This window comes from Nuphar pumila, chromosome 6 (assembly GCF_984573655.1).
Source record: "Nuphar pumila chromosome 6, dmNupPumi1.hap1.1, whole genome shotgun sequence".
Classification (NCBI taxonomy): domain Eukaryota; kingdom Viridiplantae; phylum Streptophyta; class Magnoliopsida; order Nymphaeales; family Nymphaeaceae; genus Nuphar; species Nuphar pumila.
Genome location: NC_143254.1, coordinates 57,448 through 78,702, shown reverse-complemented (window position 1 = coordinate 78,702; position 21,255 = coordinate 57,448). Strand labels below are relative to the sequence as shown.

At 35.3% G+C, this 21,255-nt stretch overlaps 1 protein-coding gene across 2 annotated transcripts in view; it reads right to left on the bottom strand.

Moving 5' to 3' along the window:
- Positions 1-383: 383 nt before the first annotated feature.
- Positions 384-21,255, bottom strand: part of LOC149833574 (E3 ubiquitin-protein ligase APD2-like) — a 69,835-nt gene continuing 48,963 nt past the window's right edge. For both annotated transcript variants that reach the window (XM_090010872.1, XM_090010873.1), the window contains exons 7-10: positions 12,605-12,751; positions 1,496-1,568; positions 1,066-1,417; positions 384-946 (exon numbers count right to left, since the gene is read on the bottom strand). In XM_090010872.1, coding sequence (XP_089866998.1) covers positions 871-946; positions 1,066-1,417; positions 1,496-1,568; positions 12,605-12,751 — 648 coding nt within the window. In that variant the 3' untranslated portion in view covers positions 384-870. The remainder of the gene's footprint in view (positions 947-1,065; positions 1,418-1,495; positions 1,569-12,604; positions 12,752-21,255) is intronic.

Here is a 21,255-nt window from a genome sequence, read left to right as displayed (position 1 = left end):
GGTACTCTTCCATCTTCTGTTCGTTATTTTCCATTTTATGCATCAGAAGATGGCCGTTTGTTTTTGCATGTAAATGTTGTTGGCTGTAGATGGGGACGTGCACGTAACATTATTGCCTTAGTGCATGGGAACATACACGCACGCAGCCTCAGCGATCCATTGCTTTTGTTGCTGCAGCAGGTACTGCCACGCGCGTGGAAATTGATGAGGATTTATCATTTACCAACAGAAAACACGGATTTGATTAAATTCTCATAGCTTATCGTCACTGTTTAGAGAGCGATGAAAGTTCAGGTAGCTTGATTGGCGGAACACTCTCTCTCTCAAATGTTGCCACGCTTGTATAGCGTCAGTACACTACAATACAAGAAACTGGAAGCCGCTGAGCATGAAACAAATTATAAATATTCGCTAAGTACCAATTTCTTTTCCAATAAATAATGATGCAAAAAATTGTAACAGCGCTTGCTACATTTTTTGATCACGTACAGCGCACACTTGTATTAAGACCATTCTTCCCTAAAGATGAAGCTTTCGGCACTCGCATACTTCTCAATCACGAAATCCTGCAACCCTTCCAGTGGAACATAAGTCATATCCTTAGATATTGGCACCCTCCACCGCTCAACCACATTTTCTATCAGTCAGCTTACGGAAAATGCAAAATAAAAAAGAGAGTTTTTCAGCGAGAAAACAACTCAAACTTCGTAGGGCAGCAAACAAAAGAAGGTTCACTATCCTTCTCTACGCAATGCGTTTGGAGAATTTTGCTCAATCCTTAACACGTAGGTTTGACTCATCTAACATGACGTTGAGTCACACCACTATATCGTGCAGCCACCATCTTCTATTCTTCCACAAAACTCCGTCTTAAACTGTAAATATCTTTCTAACTTTCTTGGTTTTCCTTCTACAAATGGGACAAATCCCCGGTTCCTCTGCAATCCTGCACGGTCCAAACCACATCAATCTGGGTGGATTAACATTTCAATATCCAAGGAAAAGAAATAGAACATCAAAACACAAAAAGCGATCGTAATTCCAAGTGGAACATGGTGCACTCACCTCGTGCCACATGTAAAACAAACTGCACAGTGCCCACACGGAAGGAAGAAACTGTCCCTCGGAGAATCAAAGCAAATAACACACAACCGGCGCTGACTGTCGGTTTCACCTTCATTTAGAGTTTTCGCTTCAGCAGAAGCTGAGCCCCCGACCCTGTCTTCATGCCCCTCTTCGTCATTGGAAGCAGAATCGTATGACGACCCACAACTGGTCAAGTCATCATCATTGTCTGGGATCAAAGGGGTTCGCTCAGGTGCTACTATCTCAGATTGATGAAGGGTCCTATCCCCGACTGTAGATCTGAACTTGCTTACAAACTTGAAGACCAACAGGACGATGATTGTCAATGCACCTACAAATACGGAACAAGTTGAGAGAGAGAGAGAGAGTCTAAGTTGACTGATAGAATATGTGGAAAAGGATCAAATACCTGAACCAACAAAATATGTGGCCCACCGAGGTCCGTAAGACAACTTAACATACCAGTTATCGCCTTCAATATCCTGCAACAACAAGAAGACATTTACAAGCTTGATCTTACTAGGACATCCCCCTTTATTCCTGCCACTTTCTAATGCAAAATTAATCAGATCATCTCTTTAACTTTGATATCCTTGGTTCAGTACGAGATGGAAAGTCAAAGAATAGCAATCAACCGAACTGTGAGGAGAAAAAACACAAAAAAGACCACGTCGCTTTCAACACAAGCTGCTCTGAAATAGTAGTTGTGGCAAAATATTGGAATTCTGGTAAGAGTACATGAACCAATCAAATATCCAATGTTAAATGTCCTCTCTTCAGAGTAGCAACAAGATTGTTTTTGCAATAAAGGCTCTGTTTGGGAGCCTTGAATCAGCTGTGTTGTGGTTTCCCCCAATGCTCTCATACTCTCTCTGCTATTTGGGAGCCTTGAATCAGTGGTGTTGTGGTTTCCCCCAAGTACTCTCTGAAATGAGATGATGACCTTCCAAACACGAACTAAGATTCAAAATGATGTCTTAACAAGACATTTAAGCATAACCCTTAAGAAGGGTATAAAAGGAAACAAGGAATAAAAATATTCTTTTATTGAACAAGGAGAAAGCAATGCTTAAGAAGCATTTTGCATACATTACAAGAGGGGTTGTACCCCTATATATACACAGTATGAGAGAGGGAGAGAATGAGAAACTCAATAGAGTCTGAGTCCAACGACTCTAAATAGAGCTCCAACTACTCTATTGCTAGTCAAGTCTTAAGACTTGACTAGTTATGTCATTCTAGTTCAAATTGAACTAGATGACAAAATACAAAAAACAGAAAAAGAAAAAATACAAAAAAAGAAAATTTATTATTTATATATATAATATATATATATATATGTTTACAAGTTTAGATTTTAATACTCCCCCTCAAACTTACGGTACAATGAGCGAAAGTTTGTCTAAGAGAAAGTGAAACCGGGGAGCAGCGAGAGGCTTTGTAAAGAAGTCTGCTAATTGATATTCTAAAGTAACATATGACAGATCAATTGTCTCATGTAGATATTCTTCTCTGACGTAGTGACAATCCATTTCGATGTGTTTGGTGCATTCGTGAAATGTTCTGTTACTTGCAATGTAGATCGCACTTTTATTGTCACAGCACATCTGTGAAGTTTTTGTTGTTTCAGCTCCCATGTCAGCAAGCAGTCGTCGGAGCCAAACTACTTCTATGATCGTGGTTGCCATAGCTCTGTATTCAACTTCAGTGGATGATAGAGATACTTTCTGTTGCTTTTTACACCTCCACGAGATTAATGATTCACCTAAAAAGACACAAAAACTAGTGGTTGAGTGTCTGTTATTGGGATCACCTCCCCAATCGGCATCAGTATATGCAAGTAAATCAAGAGACGAGGAAGAGGACAAGAAAAGTCCTCGTGAAAGAGAGGACTGGATGTATCTGATACTACGCATGATTGCTCCCATATGAACAGAAGTAAGAGCATATTGAAACTGACTTGCTGTGTGAACAACATGTGCTATATCTGGTCTGGTAATGGATAGATAGGAAAATGCCCTGACAAGCTGTCTGTAAGGAGTAAGATCGGCAAGAAGTTCTTCATCATCAATCTTCATTTTAACATTAACAACTTCTGGAGTGTTTACTTTCTTATCATCAGTAATACCAGACCTGAAAACAATGCCAAAAGCAAATTTAGTCTGAGATAATAAATATCCTCTAGGAGAATAAGCAACTTCAATGCCTAAAAAATATCTCAATAAGCCTAAATCAGTCATTTCAAAATGAGATTTAAGAAGTATTTTGATCGTTTCAACTCCCTGTTTATTGCTTCCAGTGATGATCATATCATCCTGTGAACACCCCAAATTTTCCAAAAAATTAAAAAATTTATTTTTTTCCCATGGCCCCATCTTCTGAATAAATTGCATTAATTTCTGATCAAAATTCCATTTATTTATCGAAATCACTGGAATCCGGATTCAATTTCCATATCTGACCCAATCTCGATCCAAATCTGATATCCGAATCCAATTCTGAACCCAGATCTTCCATCTTTCAGAAAATAAAAAAAATCAATTCTCTGTATTGGTTCAAAGATCCAATCTCAATTCGAGATCAAAACTCGAATGTTTTCTCAAAATCCCGGATCCAAATCCATTTTGAAACCCAATTTCTGAAATTTAACCCTATATTTTCTTAAAATCCTCTTTTGTAAAAACCTCAAGTTTTAAAACAAATATTTTACAAAAATACTTCAAAAACCTCGTTTGGATCCCATTTTCCTAAAATCCCTCATATTTTTAGAATTTCTCTCAAAAATATAAAAAGTTTTCAAAAAATATTAGCTTAAACCCCCTTTTCTGAAAAACCTTGCAAAAGGACCATCTTTTTTAAAAAAAACTTGAAAAATGAGGGACCCGATTTGTAAGACCCCCCAACGGTCTCTCGTTATAAAAGAGACCGCAGGGTAGTCGATGATCTCCATCCGTCTTCACCCCATCAAGATCACGCTTCTCCTCCTTCCTCTTTCTCCCCCTTTCCTCCTCTTCTTCTTCTCCTTCTTTCTTCTCTGCATTCCTCTGGTTTTTCTCCCGATCAACCGAAGGAAGCCCTCTCCCAAGCCAAGCAAGCCACGGTAAGTACTCCTTCTCCCTCTGTGATTTCTGATTCCCTTGCTTTGGCCCCATTAACGCACACCCTGTAACCTCGATTTGCATATAGCAATATCGGTTTACACAGTGCAATATCAATGGAACGATCGATTCCAACATTTATTTTCTGTTTTACAATTTATTTTGTTACCTTTTCTTCAGTTTATGTAAGTGTAAATGTCCGCTTACGCTCTTTCAGGTTCAATACTCTTTTTGCAGTTCATCGTATCATTTTTTTTCTTTTCATTATTTTTTTTCATTTTTTGTTATGTTTTACATTCCACCTGCTGCCACTTTCATCATCAATGCATAATCCTGCATCACATCCATGCCATCTACCTACCCACGCCTGCACACTACCTATGCATCCCACTGTAGATTAGCTTTTGCACATCAGTCGTTGATTTAGCCATCTGCATACCACCCATTCTCTTCACTTTCCTGCCCTCACCCTGTTGCAACCAACAACAACACATCCTATTACAACAAGGTCACCACTTGCTGCATGTTCATTCTTTAACTTACAACAAGCATTCACCTACATTCACACTCTGCATTCACATCACTACTTACCCATACTTACCCAGTTCACTGCTGCCACAGATGCAACACACTTGGTATATTTACCTGCAATTTAACTCGTGATTCGGCACACTTGGTTTTAAAACCCGTGACTCGGGACTCAACTCGTTTTTTATTGACTCGTGACTAGACAGGTCAACTCGGTGACTCAGACCGGGTTTTGTTAACTTTTGATTTGACCTAATTACTAGTGACTAATAAAAATATATAAAGGTTTGTCATTTAAATTGTCATTACTAGTGACAAACAACAAAAAATATGACCTAGATCATCTTAACCACTTAGCATCTATCTAAAAAAATACCTTCCCAGACATTGGAAATTATAGGAATATGCCCCTAATAAATCGCCTCAACATGTTCCCTATGAAGGATTTCCAAAAGTATAAGTACATTAAAGGATGTAATACAAGTAGGAATATATATTATTTTGTAATTTGCAAGTCAATTGAATGAATAGCACTAGTTAAGGACCATGAATTGAATTTGGCCTTTTATGAATCATAAATCCTGAATCTGTGGTCGGTATCATCGTCACAAACACCACAAAACAACATCGCCAAGCCTTATTGCATCTATATGAATTAGCCTTTAGAACATTGTCTTAACATAGATACCAGGCTGATGAAATTTGAAATCATGAATATAATTGATAGATTTTAAGAGCATACCTTTGGGTAAAAACTAAAAAAAAAAGAATTTCAATCTTATATGTTTCCAATGAAGTTTTTTATTCATTCTAATGTTGTGTGCTTCTTAGCAAATATAATAAACACATCTGATAATTTTCATATGCACTAAATGTGAGATAATTTTCATATGCACTAATAAACACATCTGAAAAAAGAAAAAAGTGCCCAAAACTCGCCCGAGTCAAGGCCAAGTTTTTGCAAAACGAGTTTACCTTGCCGGGTTGACTCGTTGGAGGGCCGAGCTGAGTTGACTCGGCGAGTTTTAAAACCTTGAATTTAACATGCTGATTTAAAAGCCTGAGTTGTGATTTACTGCAAAATGCATATGCTTTGATCCCAATTTCAATTTTGCTCATGGCATGACACCATCAGTATATATATCTCAGGGGAGTTTCTGCTTGTTCAGGAAAAGCTTTATATGTCATGTCGGTATTAGAAGCCTTTGACAGGCTTATTCAGTAGAATGCTGAAACGTCTGTTGTATGTCACTATGTGAACCAATTCAGCTCAGATATAGCTACCTTGTTGTTACCATATCCACAACAGTACATTCTCACACTTTCATTACCTCCAACCCACCTACTTCCATCTTTCCATCTGTTGTGATTTCCACAGCAAAACCTGTAGCATGACCCTCACTATTAGATTCCTCACCTACAGCACCTATGTTGCCCAACACTCACTTGTTAGCCATCTTTCGTTGCTACCAATTCCTACAGCAGCTCCTCTACCTGGAATCACCCGTCAGTATATACCTTTTGTAACACTTACCTGCGTAGGCATCGGTTGGGGTGGCTTCCCCATTAGTTTCAATTTGTTTACTTAATTCCTTTGATTTCAGCATCGTTTCCTTTTGAGTTGATTGAGGGCTACAGGACCGTGCTTAGCAATATAGATTCCCTTTGTTGCAAACCAATCATATCATCCAACCTATTTTAATTTGACAAGGCACTTTCATTAGCATCTTTATATATATGATTCAGTCATCATTCTCTCTATATATATATCTCATGATATCATTTAGACATCACATATGCTTTGTAACATGCATTCTCTCATTAGCTCTCATATGTATTTTAAATCCATCTCCTCATTTACTTAGCATACTATAAATACATCCCAATGTATGTTTCCTCATCTGCCTAATGCTTAGCATATGCATTTTCTGATCATCATGTGCATTCTAATTCAATACAGCCCCTTAGTCTTCCCTTTTTATAGTTTGCGTCTTGCCTTATACTAACTCTGTTTTGCAGGAAAATTTAGAGAATGTTAATTTCCTTCTTAAAATTAGGAGTTTATCATTTCAATTTCAATTTAAAGTTGTAATAATTAGACATTAATGAGAATTTTATATTTCTAGTATTAGAATAGAATGTATGAGCATGTATTTCTCATAAATCATCTGTTTCATCTCATTTTTAATTTTATTTCAAAAATCCACAATGGTGAAACACGAATGGCACATGCACCTTTCTAATAAGAGGTAATTAATCCTAAGTAAACGATTCACATTTATGGCCATAGTCAAAATGTGAACAATACTTAGGGTTTTTATCTTTTATGGAATAACATTAGACCTTCACTTGGGTCTCTTTTGAAAAATCATCATATTTCTGTAAAATTTCCTTCCTTTATCAAAATTTGATATGTGGATTAACTTAAAATATATTCATAGCCATAGTCAGGATATATTGAAGGTTAATTTCATTTCAAATCCTATAAAGGCACCAAAAATTTATTTTATTCTTTATTAGAGTTTAAATATAGATTGTATTATAATATATTTGTGACCATAGTCATGAGTGTATTATAATTCTAATCTTATTTCAATTCTATTAAAGAATGAAATATGCTTTTAAATTCCAATCTTTAAATTCTTTCAAATAATTCATCATTTAGGATAGAATTGCATTTCTTTTCAAATCATTTTCCAACATCCAAGTGATTTTTGAAATAAACTTTCAAAAACTCAGTTTTATTTTCTAAATTCTAAAATCATTTTCAACTCTTATTTACAAATTCAAATTCATCTTTTATTCTCAATTCTATCTTATTTCAAAATTCAAACTTCAATATTCCAATTTCAAAGTTCAATTCAACTTTGAAATTTCAAATTCATTTCCAAGTTCAAAATTCAATTTCAAAATCAATTCAATGTTCTAAATTCAAAGTTCAATTCAACTTTGAAATTCCCTTCTGATTTCAAATTTCAAATTTGAATTCAAGTTTTATCCTCCATTTCCATTTCAAACTCCAAAACCTCCAAGCTCTATCTAAATTCTGAGTTTGATTCTCAAATTCAATTCACTTTGAAATTCAAAATCAAGTTTTAAAATTGACTCTGAGTCTCAAAATCGATTTTCTCTAAATCAGTCCTAATTTCAAAACTTATTTCAAAATCACTTGGAAAAAAATCCAAAAATTTCTGAAGTATTTCCTCAAAAGCATGCATCGTTGCATTTTCATTGCACAAGCATGATTCTTTGTGCATTTAGGATTCTAGAATAATTATTTAGACAATATTTATGCAAAGCAAAAGGCATTCATTCAATCCTTGGTTCAATTACCCCTGGTAAAGGTGCCAGGAACAGTTGAACCTCGTACCGACGAGCGAATCCCGTCTCTCCATTTTTTCCGCAAATTTTTAAAAACGGAGGCGAGTAATTTCAAAATCTTTTTCAAATAAAGGTCAAGTGAGACCTTGCAAAAGAGTTCCTCTCTTCTTTCTTTCTTTCTTTCCCTTCTCTCTTCTTTCTTTCTTTTATCCTCTTCAAAAAGGAAAAAGAGACAAAAAAGAAAGAGAAAGAGAGAAAAAGGCAAAGAGAAAAAATTTTGCATGATCACACATCTACATAAAGAAGAAGCACAATGATTCCTGCATCAGAATTCTTAACAAACAAAGCAGTGTCAGTTAAACAGAATTGAAAACCAATATCAATCATAATAAGACTAAACCTATTATACGAAGCTTTTGGTGCTTGTTTAAGTCCATAAAGGGTTTTTTCTAAGCGAAGGGCTTTACCCTTAGGAATACTTAGACCATGAGGGGGTTCCATGTATACTTCTTCAACTAGCTTTTCATTTAAAAAGGCATTTTTGACATCCATTTGAAAAATGGACCATTTCTTGATAGAGGCTAAGGCAATTAAGGTTCTGACATTTGTCATATGAGCCACAGGAGCAAAGGTTTCTTCATAATCAATGTCATATTCTTGGGTATAACCTTTGACTACTAATCGGGCTTTATATCTTTCAAGAGTGCCATTACTCTTGGTTTTAATTTTATAAACCCATCGACATCCTATAGTTTTCTTCCCTAGAGGAAGATCTTGAATAGTCCATGTAAAAGCCTTTTCTAGTGCATCTAATTCAACTTTCATGACTTCTATCCATTTGACATCATTTTTTGCTTGGAGATATGTAGATGGTTCTTCATATGAGTGAATTAATGCAATGGCTGCCTTATATGTAGGTGAGAAAGACTCGTATGACACAAACTTTCCTGGAGGCCTCGAGACTCGGGATGATCGTCTAGTTGGAATGTCAAAATATTTTTCAAGTGCAAATGGAGGATTAGACCCTTGTCGCCTGGAATATTGAATGCTAGTGTCTCTATAAACTTCTTCATTGTCAACATTATGATCAAGATCAATAATTCCTTGATCATTATCAAAGTTATAGTCAAGATTATATTCATCAGATTTTGATGTCAGATCTAACAAAAAAGAGTACTCAGTGTCTTCTTTTGGTTTTTCAAAATCAAAGAAGCTCTCCTTTTCGAGAAAGGAAACATTTCTAGACACATATAATCTATTATTTTTGATGTCAAAACACCTATAACCTTTCTGATTTTCAGCATATCCTAGAAAGGCACAGGGAATCACACGAGGGGAAAGTTTATCATTTTTGTCGGTAAATATGAAATATTTGCACCCAAATATTCTCAATCTAGAGTAGTCTGGAGAAACGTTCATAAGTTTTTCAATGGGAGTGATATTTTGTAAAGAAGAGGATGACATCCTATTAATCAGATAGGTAGCAGTTAAGGCAGCTTCTGCCCAAAAGTCTTTCGGGACTTGATTTGCTATTAATAAAGTCCCAGTGGTTTCCATAATATGACGATGTTTACGTTCTGCCAGTCCATTTTGTTGAAGTGTATAAGGACAAGATCTTTGATGTGTGATGCCATGTGACTTAAGATAATTTTTAAAATCTGTGGATAAAAACTCTCCTCCTGAATCTGTGCGAAAAATGGTAATATCATTTTGAAACTTGTTTTTAACCATATTATGAAATGTTTGAAAGTATGAAAATACTTCAGACTTATGTTTAAGAAAGTAAATCCACGTATGTCGAGAGAAATCATCGACAAAAATAATATAGTAAGCAAATCCTCCTTTAGAAATTACTGATACAGGACCCCAAACATCCGAGTGTACTAATTCAAGTGGTCTTGAAGAAAAAAAAGTTTTGTTTTGAAATGATAATCTTTTCATTTTGTCAAGAATACAATCTTTACAGTCAAATGATTCAGAGTTACAAAAGTTCCCTAGATTTGAAAAAAGTTGGATTTTGGCTATACGTGGGTGACAGTCTCTTATGCCACAGTTCCAACTCAATTTTCTGAATATTATAGCAAAAAGCATTCTTCGGCATTTCCAAAAAATCCATATAATAGAGTCCTCCTTCTCTGTGGCCTTCCCCAATCAACTTGCCTGACTGGCGATTCTGTACCCAACAACCATGAGAAGAAAAGAAAACATTACACCCATAGTCAGAAATTTGAGATACAGATAAAAGATTTAAATTCAATTTGAGAACATATCTAATTTCTGGAATAGAAATTTTCTTTGTTTTATAAATTTTTTCAAAATTTCCTATTCCTTCTATTTCAAGAGAAGTCCCATCGGCTGTAAAAGACTTGTTTTGTTTTTAACACATTCGGATAGACTTTGATTATTTGGAGTCATATGAAAAGATGCACGAGAGTCAAAGAGCCAAGAAATTTTACCTGGATCGGAAAAAGATGAGGTTGCTGCGCCGGTTGAAGCTTTAGATGAAGAGACACTTTTGATGAGAGGCTGAAGAATCTTCATTAGTTGGGCCATGAAAACTGGTGCATCTTGATCTTTGGGCTCTGATCTAGCAATTGCAGCTCTTTTCTCTTGTAGCTCCTTAAGTTTAGGATATTGTGGCCTGTAGTGTCCCAGTTCATAACAATGATGACAAATAACTTTCTTCTTGTTATAGTCACCATTTTGACGATTAAAATGAGGAGGTCCATAAGATCGAACATGATTCCCTGGTCTAGACATAGCTAGAACATAATCATCTTCATTTTTAGAACCTTTCCGGAGACGATTTTCTTCCATTGTTAATTCTTCAATAGTTTCAACAATAGAAGGATTTTTTCACCGATGAAGGAGGGCCGATTTAGTGATTTCAAATTCTGGCCTCAATCCAGTTATAAACTTGTAAAATTGTTCAGCATCGAGTTGTTTCTGACGAAGCTCGATGTCTTCGACACAATGCTACTTTGGTTTTAAAAGGGAAAGTTCTTCCCAAAGTTCGGACAAACCATTGTAATATGCATGAATTGTTTTGTCTCCTTGGGTCATCATTCGAACTTTTTCTTGGAGATTGCACACGTGTGCAATATCTTTAAGGGAATACATATTTTTAAGGTATTCCCATGCCTTATCGACATGATCAAACTTGGCAAGACTTGAGCATTTTTTAATGTTAACGCTATTGATAAGCCATGACATTATCTTCGCATGAGATATTCTCCATTGTTTCCATTTTTTCTCATAAGAGGTTAGAGCCTTGATTTTCTCTTCTTCCGATAGAGGAACCTCTTTATCTCCCTCCTTTTTAGTAAGAGATAGCTTAGGTTCCGAATCGGAACCATCCACAATCCCCCATAGGCCTTTTCCCCATATATGGTGCTTCATGATTGAAGCCCATGTTACATAGTTTGTATCGCTCAATTTCATAGGCATGACGGTGACTTTATCATTGTCATCCATCGATTACAAGGAGAGAGAAAGAATAGGGATAGAAGAGAAACAAGAGAAGTGAGAAAAAAAAGAGATACAATACAACAAGACGTGAAATCTTTCCCAACAAAGTGATAAAACACTTCTCTTCAAGTGGCGAACACTTTTGCAAACGGGCACGGAAACCGAGGTAGCTTTTCTTCAAGGTCTAATACTTCCGCAGCTTTGATACCATGAAATGAGATGATGATCTTCCAAACACGAACTAAGATTCGAAATGATGTCTTAACAAGACATTTAAGCATAACCCTTAAGAAGGGTATAAAAGAAAACAAAAAGGAATAAAAATATCCTTTTATTGAACAAGGAGAAAGCAATGCTTAAGAAGCATTTTGCATACATTACAAGAGGGGTTGTACCCCTATATATACACAGTATGAGAGAGCGAGAGAATGAGGGACTCAATAGAGTCATTGGACTCAGTCCAACGGCTCTAAATAGAGCCGTTAGACTAGAGTCCAACGACTCTATTGCTAGTCAAGTCTTAACTAAGACTTGACTAGTTATGTCATTCTAGTTCAAATTGAACAAGATGACAAAATACAAAAAAACAGAAAAATAAAAAATACAAAAAAAGGAAAAAATATTATATATATATAATAATAATATAATAATATTATTATATATATATATATGTTTACAAGTTTACATTTTAACACTCTGATACTCTCTCTGGTGTTTGGGGCCAATGGTGTTGCCAAAACACTGCATTCGAACACATGGAAATGGTGTCTCCATCTCAGTTCAAGCCTCCCAAACAGAATTTAAATTGCAATATTTTGCTACCAATCCCATCTTTCATAATCACAACGATCACACGGATATTGATTATTGCTTTAGACAACAATTAAAAACTATGGAGATCCAAACAAAGCAGAGACATAGGGTTGGAGTATCTGATCATAACATGTTTACTAAAAGATGGGAGTGAGAAACATCGCTCTTGTGAAAGATTAGTTGTCCATTTTTCAAAGTTTGATGCATAAGGCAAGCATTTGTTTTCCATGCAGCCTGCGTTTTGCTATACTCTACGGACAATAATAATATATAGGTAAGGCGCTTATTACCATCTTTGGGATGGGAGTGGTTAGAACAGCGACATTTGTTCTGAAAACAAGGAGCTTCAACCCACAGAGACCATTCTCCAGTTCACATCTGTAATATGCACCAGTGGTATTATACAGTAATGCATGAATTCCCAACTTCAGCTCCACCTGTTTCAATAATATACAGATGAGTAAGAGTGACGTGACATGGTGCAGCAAATACAGTAAAAATAACCAGAAGTTAGAAACAAGGCCATATAAGTCCTCGGGCAATTAGATTGAGGCAAGTTTGTTTTCCTTCACAAAACTAACAATTATATCTCAACACTTAACTGCAGTTAACAATGAACAAGCCGCCAATTTAAAAAAAAGGAACAAGACTTTTAATGACGTACCATAGAAAATAGTAGGGAACTTACAAATTAAAATGTATCTATCAAAGGCTGATACTTGGAAGCTTTTTCTTTTTGTTCCTGTTTCTTTTGAGTTGAAAGAAAAAATAGAGTAAAATTTGAAAGAAATTCCAAAAGATAAGAGAACAAGGCCCACAAAAATCTCTTCTTTATACGTTTTTTACTGTGCTCTACAAAAGTCAGTTGATCTAGACATTGTAAGAAGCTCGAAACTCCAACTATAGCCACTTGAATGCTAGTGTGTGCATACAGAAAAAAAATCCCCTTCCCTTGATCCAGTGTCTCCATAGAATAACCACAGATCAGACAGTAATGTGGTTTTGATTGTCTAATGTGGGGAATGGTGGTCCTGCGAGCACATCATGGATGCTCTTATGACAAATTCATAAATGGTCTCAAAACTCCCTTATCCTTGTGAATCAGGCAACCTAATCAATCAAATATATAGCATCATCATGTATTTCTATGTTCATGAATAATGTGAAAACCCTCAATACAAAATCAGAGTTACAAGGCACATTAAAGAGAAGCAAGAGTGAAGAAGAGTAAAGATAGAAGCTGTTAAAAATGTAAATATATATAGTATAAATACTTATATATATATATATATATGTATTTATATATATGTGTGTGTAATTAGGTTAGGAAAGGTTAGTTTTTATTTTTTTGGTCATGTTTGAACTAGTCAACAAGTGAGTCGTTGGGAGCCTCTCATGTTTGTGTATATATAGGGGTTGAAACCCCTCTCAATTGTAATGCTTCTTGCATAGTCTTGATCAATAAAATATTATTTTTATTGTGTGTTTGACCCTTCAGTGGGTGTTTGTGTGTGAACCCATTTTATGGCTTGTGAATGTTCTTTTGGTGTTTTGGTGGACCTCTTTGAGTGTCCACTTTATTGTTTTAGTAAATATCTTTTGGAGGACCTTGTTTCCTTTCTTGATATCAGAGATCAAGCTGATTTTTGGTGATTTGGGAAGTGTGACACTTAAGATTTGAAAGAGGTAAAGCCTCTTTTGCAAAATTCATTTAAGTGCTAGTGAGATTGTTGTGCTCTCCTGGTGGTGGAGTGCTCGTGTGTTCGTGCTCTTCATTGAGGTGTTTTCTTGGTGGTAGAGTACTCGTGTGTTCATGCTCTTCATTGGAGGTGCTTTCTTGGTGGTAAAGTGTTTGTGCTCCTTTTGATTATCTCTTATTTTTTTTCCTCCTCTCTATCTTCTATTTTTTTCTTAGCCCTTGTAAACATTGATGACAATGATAATGTTACCCTAAAACCCATCCAGCTCAATGGCACAAACTTTGTAACATGGGCTTCCATCTTGAAGCACTTCATATGGGGAAAGGATTGTGGGGATTAGTATATGGGTCAGATTTGAAACCCATACTAATTCTTATTAAGATAAAAGCAGAAAAAGAAGTACCTCTTACGGAGGCAAAAAATGACAAGGTTATGGTCACGTATGAAAAAAAATAAAAAGAATGGAGAATGGGGTATGTCAAGATTATGTCTTAGCTCATTAATAGTGTTGATATCAAGAAGTGCTAGAGTTTAGCTAAATTTGAACATGCAAATAAAGTATGGGACTATCTTAAGAGAATGTATTCTCTTAAAGATATTGCCTACATTTGCAACTTGCAAGACAAAGTACACACTATGACTTAATGAAGAAAAAGTATTAGAGAATACTTTAGTGAGTTGTCAGACCTTTAGAATGAGTTGGCTCTTCTTGAGCCACAATAGCATTGTCCCAAAGACAGAGAACTCTGTCAAAGACAAATTGATATCGGGCATTTCAATCAATTCATCAATGGTCTAAGACCGGAGTTTGATTCTACTAAATCAGCTCTTCTTCATAGAGGAAAAGTCTCCTCTATTAAATATACTATTAAAGAGCTAAGTATAAAGGAAAATAGACATCTAAAGATGATGATGATTTGGTCCTACTAAATCACAATCATCAATGCATATTTTTGGAAAATGAGTGAACGCAATCTTACCAAATTCATCACATTAGCAAAAAAAAAACAACTTTTAGAATCGACCAGTTTCAGCATTTATTCATCTCAAATTTAGATGAATAAACAAACTAATCAGACTTCATAATTTCAATAAAAAACAGATTTTGCAACATAGTAATTCACATGACTGAATTTATTCATGACTTGACTAAAACAAGAAGTCAAGCATGACAAGCATAACCACTTCATTGGATAAAGAACCATACATCAAAAGGATTCTTGCATGTATTAACTTCAGCACTATATATATACATTGGTTGACGTGTATATATATGCCTAACATGCTATATATATATAAGACCACACTTGTATGACGAGAACATGCTGGCAGCATATTGCTGTCATTGCACACACGTGGACAGCAACATGCTGACAGCATGTTTGCTATCACGACATATGTGCGAACAGCCAAATGCAAGTGTTGTTACATGCATAAACATCACTTGTATGATTAGGTACAAGTGTAAACAATCATATGCGTGTGTTGTCACATGCATAAACAACACCATGAGAAATTAGGTGTAGGAGTAAGCCATATATGTGGGTTGTTACATGTATAAACAGCATTTGTAAAATCAGGTACATGTGTACTCAACCATATGCATGTGTTGTTACATGTATAAACAGCCACATGTGTGTGTTGTTACATACATAAATAGCACTATGCCCCCAGGGCTACAAATGCAAGCAAAAACTCAACAAAATAAAAAGTAATAATAAAGAGATTTGCTGGGTATGGTTAGATGTATCAAAGATGAGAGATAGAAAATCGAGGGATCTGGGTATGGTTAGATGTATCAAAGATGAAACGCAAAGGGTTTTAGTCAAAGATGAGGAGATTAATGAGAGATGGAAAGATTATTTTGATAAGCTATTTAATGGAAGTCATGCTCAGGATCTTGGAGACTTCTCTATTCCTTTTCATGAGATGAATCGTGACTTCATGCGCAAGATTCAAAAGAAAGAAATTGCAGAGGCTTTGAAGAAAATGAAATCAAGAAAAACAATTGACCCAGATGGTATACCTATCGAGGTTTGGAAATGCTTGGGTGAGAAAGGTTTAGAATGGTTGACAAATCTTTTTAACAAGATTTGGCGGACAAATAAGATGCCTAATGAGTGGAGGAAGAGTACTTTGGTGCCTCTATATAAGAATAAGAGTGATATACAAGATTGCACAAACTATCGTGGTATAAAACTCATGAGTCATACTATGAAACTTTGGGAGAGGGTGATTGAGTATAGGTTGAGGAAGGTTGTCATGATATCGGAGAATCAATTTGGTTTTATACCTGGAAGATCAACTATGGAAGCTATACATCTTCTCAGACAACTTATTAAGAGATTTAGAGATAGGAACAAAGATTTGCATATGGTTTTTATTGATTTGGAGAAGGCATACGATAGAGTGCCTAGGGATGTTCTCTGGTGGACAATGATGAAGAAAGGTGTTTCTCTCAAATACATTAGTATAATTAAAGATATGTACGAAGGAGTAGTAACCAATGTCCGCACTTGTGGAGGGGTGAGAACCAATTTTCCTATAACGATTGGGTTACATCAAGGATCTGCATTAAGCCCTTTCCTATTTGCTATAGTGATGGATGAGCTTACGAGATCAATTCAAGAAAATGTGTCATGGTGTATGTTGTTTGCTGATGATATTGTTTTGATTGATGAGTCTAGAGTTGAAGTTAATGCTAAGTTAGAATTATGGAGACAAACATTGGAAGCAAGAGGTTTTAAGTTGAGTAAGAGTAAGACAGAATATATGGAATGTCGGTTTAGTAAGCAACGAAGTAGTGATGGGAGTGTAGTGAAGCTTGGTGAGCAAGAAATACCGGTGGATGACTATTTCAAATATTTGGGATCCATCATTCAAAAGTATGGAGAAATTGATGTAGATGTAATTCATAGGATAAAGGTTGGGTGGATGAAATGGAAAAGTGCAATTGGAGTGTTGTGCGATCGTAGAATGCCATTGCGGTTGAAGGGAAAGTTTTATAGGACAACAATTAGGCTCGCTTTACTATATGGTATGGAATGTTGGGTTGTCAAGAGACATCATATTCAAAAAATGAGTGTAGCTGAGATGCGTATGCTTCGATGGATGTGTGGAAATACAATAAAAGATAAGATTCGAAACGAGGAGGATACGTAAGAAGGTAGGCGTTGCATCCATTGAAAATAAGATGAGAGAGAATCGTTTACGGTGGTTTGGACATATTCGGCGAAGGCCTAATGATGCACCAGTTAGAAGGATGGAGAAATGGAAAAATATATTAGTTAAAAGAGGTCGGGGTAGGCCTAAGAAGACTTGGATGGAAATGATAGGAAAGGATATGAATGCTTTGAACCTCACCGACGACATGACTTTGGATAGAAATGATTGGAGGAGAAGGATTCATGTGGAAGACCCAGAATGATTTTCTTATTTGGTTCATATCGCCGACCCTAATTATTTTGGGATGAAGGCGTAGTTGTTGTTATTGAATAAAGGGATTTGCTCATTCACATATACAAAAGATTGTAGCAAATGTATTACTATCATGTCAAGGTACTGCATATATACATATACATATTCATGCGCATACACTGACATACACACATAGATAGATACATACATATATACACAATATATATATATATAAAGAGAGAGATCTACCCTAAAATATAGAGTCAAAATGCCAAAAATAAGTCATTCATTTTTAGCCCTATAAGTTTGATTCTTGAACCCTTTTCAGGCTCGTCATATATATATCCATATATAAATATATGTATATATTGTATATACATAACTATATATATAAGAGAGAGAGAAAGAGTTTTTTTTAAGACTCATGTCCGGCACTCAATAACAATGTCTGACACCAACAGTTGTATCATTGTACAAGGTAACATGCAAGTAAAAGCCGACTTCAAGTCTGGCAAGGCATAGTCCAAGACTAACATTCACAAGAATCTACTAGACCCAAAAATCCCAAGTCAGATCATTGGAACCCGTGGTGCTGCCTGGCCCATTGACCACTGCAAACGATGAACCATCAATGTTGTTTTGTACTAAATCGGTAATGACCCCAAACAGACCCGTGAAAAATGTGAAAAACCTTCGAAGGACAAGGGGCACATCACAAATTTAATATAACCATTCCATCAACTATTTCAAACATAGAGTCAATTTAAAACAATAAATTGAACTTCATTTGTTTAATCAATAAGTCAAGCAGTTCAAAATTAAAAAAAAATCGACTCCATCCAATCCTACACACGTGAGAACCCAAGCCACCAAGTCATAAAACCTCGAGTCCTCCAGCCACCCAATCCTTCTCATGACTGAGCCACTGTAACTGTAAAACTTTTTTTTTAAACGGGTAAGAACTGAAATCCTAGTACGAATTCCTCTAAAAATCCAACAGTAAGAAAATAGCATAAATTAAATCATACACAATTTAAGAGAAAATCACAAGCAATAATTTATTAGAACTAACTTACCATTGAATCATTCAATAATATCATGCTAAATCAAATATTTATGAAATGCATGAAACTAATGTTGAACAATAAAGGATGCATGAATCAATGCACATGCATGAACAACTTCTTAAGTCATTTATCAGAGTTGCTTTTATATGAATGTCCATATTAAATACACACAAATTTAATTTTCACTTTCCCTTACAACCAGCAGATACTCAAAAACGGGTAAAGTTCCCGATATTCAAGGTAGTTCTCAATAATAGTTTAACACACAATTTTTATTTTAATTATTGAGTTCAACACTTGTTCCCCGACAGATATATAGCATAAGCACCATCAATCGGAACATTAGGCAACAACACCTAATGTCGGGATATCGAGAAGATCAACATCCATTGATGTTACTTTCTTGATATACCAATAATTATAGTTGAATCAACAACACCAACCCTATGCAAAGTGGCTGAAAGCTCCATAAAACCGTGACCGGGAATATGAACTTCACATCGGGTTCTTGAGGTCAACAACTGCACACGGAGTTTTAGTATCCTCTGCACGACGGACATTCAATATTCTCAAACTATAAAAGAAACATCAAGAAAAAACATTATTACACAGTTTGGTCTTTTTTACCATCTTAATCAATTAAAAGTTTTTTACATAAGAACAATTATGTGAATCAGCATGCAATGACAAATTAGGGCACTTGCTCTGTCAATTCAACAGTGTAATTAATTTTAGAACCAGTAATTTTCAAAAAATCATTTTACAATGCAATAACAATTTCAGTAACACGTGAGCAACACATGCTCCTGGCCTACATAGGCCCATCGGTGGTTTACACATACACACTAATCAATCACATAAAATAATTCATGTCATTATAAAATTTCAGTGAACATAAACAACAAACATATATACAAATTTATGTTCACAATGCACAATCATCAATGCATATTTTTGGCAAATGAATGAACACAATCTTACCAAATTCATCATATTAGCAAAAAAAAAAAAACTTTTAGAATCGACCAGTTTCAACATTTATTCATCTCAAATTTAGATGAATAAACAAACTAATCAGACTTCACAATTTCAATAGAAATCAGATTTTGCAACATAGTAATTCACATGACTGAATTTATGCATGACTGTGAACACCCCAAAATTTTCAAATATTCCCTTTTTGCCCCTAATATCATTTTCTGAGCAAATGGATCATTTCAAATCTAAATTCCAGTTTATTTCTCTAGTTTTATTGAAATTAAATTCATTTCGTATGTTTAAATTGATTTTGGATCTGGATCCATTGTCCAGATCCATGTCTGAATCTCCTTGTTCAAATTTTAAAAATTAAAAATCATAGAAAATACCAAAAATAGCCTTTAAATAGCTCGGACAATCCATCCGACATCCGTTTGGATCCATTACGTTATATTTCTCGATTCGAGTTTCAAAAGTCAAACATTTTCTCAAAACTTGGGTCCAAACTCATTCTTCTGAAGAATTTTCCCCAAAATGGCCTGAAATTCTCGGAAAAACACTTTTGTAAATATTTTTTAGAAAAATACAAAAAAATTAGTGTTTAATCTTTGTTTTCTAGTAAAATCTTAGATTTTTATTCCAAAAATACAAAAAAATGAAAAAATAAAACAAAAAAAATTTGGAAAAATATAAGGAAAGCAAATGGTTTAAAACTTGAAAAATTGAGTTGTTGCCAAAAACCTCTCTTGAACCACTCTTTTTACAAAAATTCTTTCAAGGGGGCCTTCTTTTGGAAATTTGGAAAAATCTCTAACAACCGCCTCCCGCGCACTCGCCTTCTCCTACCACAGCCTTTCATCTTCAAACAAACTCCTTCTCCCTCAGCCCCTGATCTTCAACCACCTCCCTCTCTCGAAGGCTCCTCTTCCCCTTTAAGAGGAGAGCACGCAGAAGGATTCAGGATCCGTTTTCTGCCCCTCCACCATCTTCTCCTTCACGATCGTTTTCACCCCCCTCCATTTGCCTATACAACCGTTCTCAAACTCCCATCTCTCGGATCGCTCTTCAATTCCCCTTCCTCCTCTAAGTGCTCCTCTGGCTCAATAAAAAAAAGGAGGTCATCACTGCAGCAAGCAATCACAAAACTCCATCCGGTGACAACAACATCCAGCAAGATTGTTTTCCCCTTTTTCCACCAGAGCCAATTTTATCCACGGTAAGCAATCCTTCTATTCCTTTTCCTTTATCATTTTCTTTTCATTATTGTCTCCTTTTTTTTCTTTCTTTTTCTTTTTTTTTTCACTTTTTTTCCTGTTTTGGGCAAATTTTTGAGTTGTTCTTCGTTGTCTGATAAACAAACCCTCTTGTAATGTCGATATGTATATAGCAAGATCGACTTACATATGGTAATATCAAAGGAACATTCATGTTCCAACAAATCTTTTTTTTTAAAAAAAAAATATACTTATAATCATTGGGAATTGCTGTATTAATTCGTTTCTTTAATAACAGATTTTCTTCATAGTTAAATTGGTGTTTTCATCAGCATATGACCATTGTCCCTGTATGTCCGTTAAAACATTCCATTATCTGGTTTCAAATTTTTTTTTTCTTTTGTTACATTTCAGTTTTCAGCTTCATACCCTCTATTTTGGATTATATCTAAATAACCTATCGATCATGTTTTATTCACTCTAATCCTCTCTTTTGATTTAATGGTCGTTATCATATTGCCTCCAGATTTCTGTATTTTCCATTTTTGATCAAATATGGCTACAC